The sequence below is a fragment of the Lontra canadensis genome, unplaced genomic scaffold (genome assembly GCF_010015895.1).
Source record: "Lontra canadensis isolate GAN:19392208 unplaced genomic scaffold, GSC_riverotter_1.0 scaffold30, whole genome shotgun sequence".
In the NCBI taxonomy this organism is placed as follows: domain Eukaryota; kingdom Metazoa; phylum Chordata; class Mammalia; order Carnivora; family Mustelidae; genus Lontra; species Lontra canadensis.
The window spans coordinates 15,216,704-15,226,078 of NW_022631024.1; the positions used below are offsets into that span (position 1 = coordinate 15,216,704).

At 43.8% G+C, this 9,375-nt stretch overlaps 1 protein-coding gene across 13 annotated transcripts in view; it reads right to left on the minus strand.

The window, feature by feature from the left end:
- Window positions 1-9,375, minus strand: part of FNBP1 (formin binding protein 1) — a 140,805-nt gene that overhangs the window by 23,198 nt on the left and 108,232 nt on the right. For 6 of the 13 annotated variants that reach the window (XM_032866075.1, XM_032866086.1, XM_032866079.1 and 3 more), the window contains exons 7-10: window positions 8,826-8,954; window positions 7,523-7,669; window positions 1,568-1,765; window positions 396-578 (exon numbers count right to left, since the gene is read on the minus strand). In XM_032866075.1, the coding sequence (XP_032721966.1) occupies window positions 396-578; window positions 1,568-1,765; window positions 7,523-7,669; window positions 8,826-8,954 (657 nt within the window). The remainder of the gene's footprint in view (window positions 1-395; window positions 579-1,567; window positions 1,766-7,522; window positions 7,670-8,825; window positions 8,955-9,375) is intronic. The other 7 variants (XM_032866085.1, XM_032866084.1, XM_032866083.1 and 4 more) reach the window with 2 other exon arrangements.

Sequence of the window (9,375 nt, forward strand, 5' to 3'; positions counted from 1 at the left end):
CTGCGTCTACAGTGACTTCCAATTCCTCATCTCGGATGTCGCTGGCTTTGGAAACCGAATCTAAGCTTCTTTTTTGGGTAAAATCAAGGTAGAACATTAATGACTTAGATGTTTTAAAAGGGAAGTGGAGAAAAGCCTTTCTGAAATGTGCTCGAGACCCAAAGGACTCTGGGCCGGCCGGCTCGCTTTCTCTTCTTCTTTCTATCCACTCTGCTTCCTTCTTTCTTCTCTCCTCCCCTGCTGGGGTTCTTCTTTCTAGCTACGGTGAAGCCCAGGTCCTTACTGTTCCGTGTTAAGGGAAAACACAATGGATTCATTCACAAACAAAGTAAGTCATGCAGAACGACACATGCGCCCAGAGCGCACAAGAGACAGGATTCCAGAGCAGAACTTACCCCACGCTTTAGGCTCCTGAAGCAGTGGATTTTGGGTTTGGAGGTCATGAACTCGTTGAAGCGATGGGAGAGGGGTTCCTTTTGCTGCTTGGGAGACTGGGGGCCGTTGGGAACAGCAGAGGGTGAGGCAGAGGCAGGGGGGGGAGGGGGAGGCTGATGGGGGGATGTTAAAAGGGACATAAGCTACATGTAAGATGGAGCAGTGACAGAGTAAAATCAGAAACAAGAAGATAAGACACAAAACAAAATAAGCATCAAATCATATTTGAAATCCAAAGCAAGTAAAACACAAACGATTACATATTTAGGCCATGGTCCAAAAGAAAACATGTAGAACATGACGAAAAGTGGAGGTTTTAGTCAGTAAAGCGACAGAAGAAGAGCAAGAAATCTGCGACCAGAAGCTCATGCAGACTCTCCATGCAAAACTACGTGAGTTACGCTAAACGTACGTTAGTTACGTTAGTTACGTTAGTTACACTAAACCAGTTAAGGCCAGAAAAGGGTCAAGATTTCTAAACCACCTAAAACCACCAGAGCTGGATGAGAGAGCATAAAGGACCTTAGATGCCAAGGTTGTCAAAACAGCAAGACAGTCTTTGGAAAATTAAATATGCAGTTATTCTCGGGAGAGCATAGTAATGGTGCCTGGACCACACGGGACGCCCAGGTCAGCGCTGTCACGCGCCTACGACCACGCTACCAAACGAAAACGCAAAATGTTCATGGAGGCACATGTTAACGTGAAGTCAAAACCCAAGCTATTAACCCATGGACACGATTTCGAATCAGAGCTGCTGATCAGCTGTTAGAGAAATCCTGCACAGCAACCCCTCTCCCAGCCGAGGGGACCAGGCGGCTAGTGGACTTAGCAGTGAAAGACATGATGGGAGATGGCCAAGAGGTCAGTAGAGGTCAGTGTTAGTGTGGATGGCACGAGTCAGGTGGCAATGCATCCGAAATAAGACAAATGGCCATGGCAAAGGGACCACCACCAAAGAGAAATCATGGTTTTTAAATAAAACAGCACACTAGCTCTTTTTTTGCATTCTGTGAACTACAAGCTTACGTACTTTAGTTTTGTTTGGTTTTGTTTTTTAAAGACTAACCGAGAAAGTCACAATCACCACACTTTATAAAATTCGTTTCACGCTGGGTCCAACCATCAGTACCTTATTTTTTTTGATGAAGGGCCATAGCTTTCCTTTGGATTTGCCACCAAACTTGAGCTCTGGTTTGCCTTCTCCTCGGGAATTTGAGAGGCTGTTATCCGACACAGTGCGTTTCATCGGCTGGGTGTAATCCTCAAATTCGATGTCCCCGGGAGGCTCAAACCCGGACTTATAAGCTTCTATTACCAGTTGGGAATCCTGAAATTATAGCCATCAAACACAAATGCGTTCAAACACGTGTGAATACTTTTTACACAACGAATTATGATGGCCCCATACAGAGGCTATCGTAAAGAACTTTATCTCTACAGTTATCTACAGAATTATATCTACATTGATTGGTAACAGAGTTTTTCTAATGATAGTTTTTTTAAGATTTTATTTATTTATTTGTCAGAGAGAGAGAGAGAGAGCACAAGCAGGCAGGGTGGCAGGCAGAGACAGAGAGAGAAGCAGGCTCCCCGCTGAGCAGAGAGCCGGATGCGAGACTCGATCCCAGGACCCTGGGATCATGACCAGAGCCAAAGGCAGATGCTTAACTGACTGAGCCACCCAGGCGTCCCAATAGTTTTATCATTAGAAAGAATAAGCACTATTTGTAAAGCTACAAGTCTAGCTGGATGGGAAGATACTCTCAACAGCCATTTTTCTGCAGCTGGAGAAACAAATATTAAGTAAGAAGGACTTTGCTAAAAGCAGAGAAAAAAGGGCCACTGTTAGGCACTTCCCTTGAAAAATACAGTTAATACAAAAGTATGGTTCTCACCAGGAGTTTTTAAGGTAGTTTAGCATACACAAAATCAAATCAAAGAGCAGATAATCTCTATCACTTCTTTGGTTCGTCGTGGTTCAGGGATATTAATTTTAATAAATATATATAATGATATAATATATAAAAATAAATATATATAATAATATAATATACTAAATTATATTTATTCTAGGATTTTTCCTTAGGGATGCATTTGTTCTTAGACCCTCCCCCATCCACATGCAAGCTCTCGTCTGTTTTTCCTCTAGACCGAGATGGTGCCGGCGAGAACCGTGTGCAATAAATGTTTGCTGAAAAAAATCAACGAACCGAATGCCTACTCCACAGCCCCTGAGTCCAAGCACTCTGCTAGGAACTTTGGGTGCTACACCTTCTCAGGGTGAGTCTGTGGTATAGATAAACATGTAAGGATATCATAACCAGAATGTCACAGACAGACAGGCAGATAGATACATACATAAAGCATTACAAAAGCACATGTGATTTGTAGTAACAACTGAAATCAATGATCATCTGACTTTAAAAAGAGGACACTACAGAAGACCATATGGAAAGATCTCAATTCTTCATATAAGCCCACAGTCGGTAGGGCATATAGATATTTTAGCTACCCCTTACTCTGGAGATGGGCCACAGACCGCCGACTGTCTTCCAATAGCCAACTGTCTTTCCTTCTCAGGAATAGGAACGCTGATTTTAAGTTGCGCACCCTGCCACCTACCTAAAGGCTTCATTCCCCAGCCTTCTGGGCAGCAGGAGGTGGCCTCCTAAGTTTTGACCTCTGAGATCTCGGAGATGCAGACAGGATGGTATGTAATTTTAGGAAGACTCTTTAAGGGGATAGCACGGGCCCTTCTCCATATTCTGCTTTCTGGAATTTGGATATGATAGTCGGAGCTCCAGAAGCCATGCAGAGTTTGAAGGTCACACCATCCAAAGCTGTGAACTAGGAGGAGCCTGAGTCCCGGAGAACTTACACAACAGCTGTCCATGCCGGGGCTGACCCCTCTGCCTGCAGACATCTTTTACGTGAGAGGAAAAACAAACTGCCCTGTGTAAGACACCACTGTTCCCGTTACGGTTAAACACATGCAAGCAGGTTCAGATCTACAAGCCCAGATGTGCCAGTGACTCACTGATGTGCTCTAATGAAAACATGGTCATTTGATATAAATGGAAATTAACCATACACAAAATAAACCAGTTTGAACTTTTAGTAACCACGTGATTCTGAGACTGTAAGAAGGGGCAGAGGGGACATCCAGTTTGTTGGAGAAGGGGCTGACAGAGCTGGGAGCTTTCTGTCCTCCTGTCCCACTCAAATAATTATTCAATCACCTCTTTCAACTCTTTGCTCAAATGAACTTCTTGGTGTAAGAGCCAGCCCCGTCCCCTCAGGCACTTTCTAACATTCTTTCCTACCTCACTTTCCCCCAAATGCTCATCCCATTTTCACACTCTAAAAAATAGGTTCTCATTTATTTTGCTATGGTCTGTCCCTGTCTTTAGAGCTGTGCCTGGCACTTGTGAGTGAGTGAAAGGATTCGAACATGTGCCAGAAACGGTACTTGTTTTAGAAATAAAAAGCACAAGGCGGTGGGGGGAGGGGCTTAAGGGAAAGAACATGGCTTTGGAACCAGATGGACACATTCACTATGTGGCCCTGGGCAAGACTGTAACCTCCCTGAGTTCAAGGTTCTCCTCGGTGGGTCGTGGTGAGCACACCATGCATGGAAGGAAGTAGGTGTTCAGTAAATGTTCAGGGAGCCATGTCATGAAATACCATCAACGTTCCTCAAGATGAAAATTTTGAAGGAGGACACGCCAGCAACTAAACATGAAGATGCAGAGATAACAAGTGTGTGATCAAAGAAAAACTAGACTAAAAGTAGCAAAGATCAAAAGTAGCACCACCACAGCTAACTTAGCTAGGAGCTGAACCTGCACAAGAAAATAAACTCGAGACGCTCCATGAGAACAGAGCAGGCTGTCTGGAAAGAGAAAGGGAACGTGCCAGGAAAGATGATCTGCATGGATTAAGAAATATCTGACCCTTGAATTCTCAAAAAAGAGCAAAATGAAACATTCATTCAAGGAAACACCTGAAGGAGGCCGAGGGAGTGAGCCATGCAGATGTCTGTGGGGAGGAATATTCCAGGCAGAGGGAACACAGTAGGAGCATACTTGGGAGTTTCTGAGGAACAGCAGGCTGCTGTGGCGACAGCACGGGAGAGAATACAGAAGAGGTGACATCAGACAGATAAATGGGGAGGGAGCGTGTTCCAGATCATTCAGGGCTTTGAGCCCACAGTGGTTCTGACTTTTCCTGTAAGCCCACGGAGGGCTCTGAGCAGAGGAGACACGTGATCTAACTTATTGTAAAGGAAGCCCTCTGGTCTCTGTGTTAAGAATGGGGTGGGCAAAGGTAGGGAGACATCAGACATCTCCTGCAGTAATCCAAGCTGCTCCCGCACAACCCAACTGGTGGAGATCTTGGATCAGGAGGGTAACAACAGAGGAGGTGAGCTCTGTGGGTTCTGAATGTATTTTGGAGGTAAAGCCAAGAGGATTGGCTGATAAATTAATGCAGGTGTCAGAAAAAGATCTTGACTCCACGATCCGTGCAACCAGAAGGATGGAAATGCCATGACGGAGACAGTGAAGACTATGGGAGGCGCAGGTCTGGCAAGACAGATCGGGAGCTCCCCCTTGGGCACGCGGAGCTTGAGGAACGAAGTAGAATCCAAGTGGAGAAGCCACCTGGCAGCTGAACGTATGAACCTGCCATGGAGGGACAGGTCCAGGCTGGGCATGTCACACGTGTGATTCAGAGTTGAGATGGGACTTCATGCTCTGAGAGTCTATGGGTCACTCCAAGGAGCAAATGCAGAGAGTACACAGGTCCAAGATCAATGCCCAGAGGTGCTCCCGAGTTAGATGTAAGAAGGAGGAGAAGAAGAACAAGCAAAGGAGACTGAGTCAGTGAGGGGAAGAGTCATCACAGTGTGGTTTCCTGGGACTCAAGTGAAGGAACAGCAGGTAGGAGAGTGGTCGAGTGGGGGCCGGTGCTGCTAACAGTTTAAGTTCTTGAATAAGAACTTGAACGAAGACCCTAGAAGAAGACCCTTGGATTTAGCACCATTAAGGTCATAGGTGAAAAAGAATGATCAGTGATAGAACAGGAAAACAAGTCTCCCATAATGGGAGAAATGTCCTATAAATCTAGGGAGCTCACAATTTCCCAGATAAAACTGATTAAGGGAAACCATCATTCAGACATGATCTTGTAAAATTATGAGGTTTCAAGGAAGAAGACATTTCTAAGCTTCTAATATAAGAAGTTAAAATCAGGGTGCCTGGGTGGCTCAGTGGTTAAGCCGCTGCCTTCAGCTCAGGTCATGATCTCAGGGTCCTGGGATCGAGTCCCACATCAGGCTCTCTGCTCAGCAGGGAGCCTGCTTCCCTCTCTCTCTCTCTCTGCCTGCCTCTCTGCCTACTTGTGATCTCTCTCTGTCAAATAAATAAATAAAATCTTAAAAAAAGAAAAAAGAAGTTAAAATCAGGCTTGTTTCAGATTTTCATCAATGCCAAAAGTCAACGAGGTTAAGGAAAAAAGTCAAGATTCAGTAGAGGTGAAGGCTGACCTTGTACATCTCACTGTTATTATTTCCCTTTAAAAGACCCCTTCCCACACTCATTGGTGACTGCTGACATTTTAAATAGGGCTATGAGAGAAAGCCTCACCAAGACTATTTCTTGATCTCACTCCATGAGCCAGGCATTTAGGAGCCACTGAAAGACTGTCCGAGGGGCTGTCTGGGGGGTCAATGAAGCATCTGCCTTCAGCTCAGGTCATGATCCCACCATCCAGAACAGAGCCCCAAGTTGGGTTCCCTGCTCAGAAGGGAGCCTACCTCTCCCTCTACCCCTCCCCCTGCTCATACTTTTTCTCTCTCGAATAAATAAATAAAAATCTTTAGAAAAAAGAAAAAAATGACTTTGTCTGAAACTGATGATGCAGAGATGTCCAAAATCGATGAAGTAACAGTGGCAAGAAAATGAAAAACTGGACTGCCTCGGGGCATGACCAGTCACATGTGTCTCAACCAAGACATGTGTTCAGCATAAGGAAAGGATGGTTTGATCACCTGCAACTCCTTCTTAGCATAATGTAGTTTTGTGGGGGAAACACCATTAATTAATAAGCACTAGAAATTTTCCCCAAAAAAGTTAGCTGAAATCACCAAAGAAGGAGGCTCCAGGTGAACAGATGTTAAGAAAATAGAGATCAAGGAATCCTAAAATTTAAAAAAAAATAATAATAATACCTGCTACTAGAACCATTCCTCCTACAAACACTTATTAGTTAATATGTTTGGAAATGTTTCTGCACATTGGGTCGATAGTTATTTTTTTACACAGATGGCCTTAAATATGGTAATACACCTAAACATCCTTAGAGGAATGAAGAATCTATATGCTAAGGTATGTTCACACAGGAAAGATGGCTTTGATCCCTTGCCTAGACTCATTTTAAGACGCTCTTACGACAAAGAATACTTACGACATTGCTTTTTCTTAGATATTTGGTTTTGCAAATTAATAAATGTTTTGTAAAAGCCTATGCTGGTGTCCTAGCTGATATTTTTGTTGAGGGAAATAGGTTTCTAGGAAAGTAATCCAAATGAATGACACTGGCCCTGAGTTGTGTTTTCAGATGGAGACGACAGTGCCCCGAAGGGGACATATGGTAACATCCAGAGACACTTCTGACCATTACAACCAGGGAAGGGTGCTAACGACATCTGGTCAGTAGAGGACACGGATATTACTAACCACCCTGTAGCACTCAGGACAGGCCCCTACAGTAGAGAATTATCCAGCCAGCAAAATGTCAACAGTGCCCTACAGAACCAGATCCCGGCATGGGGGTAACTCAGCCAACTGAACATTCTGCAATGGCTCAGACTTAACTGTGTTTTCTGGAAAAGAAATTCGGGAGCTACATCCAGAACCCTGAGGGCACAAAAGAACACTCGAAAGTGCTGTTACTACTGCTGCAAAGTAGTCGCGAACCCTGGAAGGAACCACCCATCTTGAGACGATTCGCTGTGGACAGCAGTGAAGAAACAATGGAACCAGAAACCCTTCATTGTGAATCACATCCAAACTGTAATACTTACGTTCTTCTGATCGATGGACTCTGCTGCCTTCACGATTTCATCCAAGCACTTCCCAATGATTGGGATCACCTGCCGATCGACCTCCGCGTACGTCTTCATCGACTCCCCAATCCTTACTATCCTCCTCTCCTCCATCTCCTGTATTTTCTGCAACATTAGATTTTGCACGAAATTAGTCTGGTCCACTGTGACTCATGGGAATTGTTTGCAGCAGTACTGTCACCTCGAGCAAATCATCTGGGATGGAAATAGGCCAGTCGGTAGGGTTGGAGTTGATGACTGGCTCCCTCTTCACTGGCTGCCCACATATGTTAGAGCGGTCAGACTGTCCAAATGTGTACCTTCCAGGGTTCCTCTCCAATTTCAGTGAGAACCCCAAGCTCAAGTGCTTTTATCACTGATGCCACTTGGGGACACATCAAACATCTCCCCACCTTTGATCGGGGTAATTAGTTTACCAAAAGCCTGGTGTTGGTTAATGGTCTCAACCCAACACAGGCTGAGAGATAACTAGTGTATCTTCCGTCTACGAGCTGGAGGCTCTTGTTTGCAGTGGGTGTAGACACTAAGAAGCAAATACTAGTTACTTTTTCCACAACCGGACACAAGTCGTCAAAGATTCCCAAAGTAGGAGAACACGTATCCAACTCTACTCATGCCATTTCTGACAACCTAGAGTAGCCCAAAAGAGAAACAATCCAAAGACAAGGGCTGTATTTGTTCAAATCCTGTAACTGTATGAAATCTACTAGGACTCCTAAAATTAAGTTGGCATTTTGTAACCCGAATGCTCCTTTTAGCAAAGAGGGCGCTAATCTCAGAATTGCACTTCTAAGACTGGCAAAGAAAGGCTACAGGTGTGAACGGAGGTCAACTGCAAAGGTCACTGACTGACCTTGAGATTAATATTATATATTATAATATAAATTATAATATATATTTCATCTGATTGCCAGTCAATGCTATATATATATATATATATATATATATATATATATATACACACACACACACACACACATATATATATATATATATATTTTTTTTTTTAAGGAGGCTCCATGTCCAGAGCAGACCCCAACACAGAGCCTGAACTCATGACTCATGAGATCAAGACTTGAGATCAAGAGTCAAATGTTTAACCAACAGAGCCACCCAGGTACTCCCTGGATGATTCAAAAGTGGCTTCATTTGGAGGAAATTTAGAATTCTGTAAATTCTCAGAAGGTAAGCCCAGCCATCAGGATTCCAAAGCTACGTGTCTCTAAAGGCAAAGCTGATCTGAGAGGCCTGAATGACTTACCTGAAAGATGTTGGGGATGTGAGTATGGTAATACTCGTGCTGCTCGTGGTTGAACTTCTGGAGGATGGATGAGTAATCAGCTTTGCTGTCCTCCGCCATCTGGTGACGTACTTGAGCTTGCTGTCGCGCCTTGGGGCAAAAAATGAGAATACCCCCATGTTTACATAGGATAAGAGCCTAGAATTGCAAACCAGAGGGGTCTGCAGTCCACTTTACCTCAAATGTGTTCTACCGGGCAGGTGTTATTTTCTAGAAATTGCTTGGAATTTGAATTTAGTTTAGGTAAGGATGTGCACCCTAGTTTTTCACAAACCCTGCCGTTGTCTGTCATCTTCACTTGGCATCATTTTCCAGTCTGACCAAGTGTCTCTCTTCTTTATTGTCTGCACTTGGCCCAATTCACATATTTATCTTACCTAGGTGGGCCTTGTGGGAACCTATGCTCATATATATTTTTATGCTATGTACATATACTTTATATTATATATATATGTGTGTGTGTGTATATATATATATATATATATATATATATATATATATATATATATAT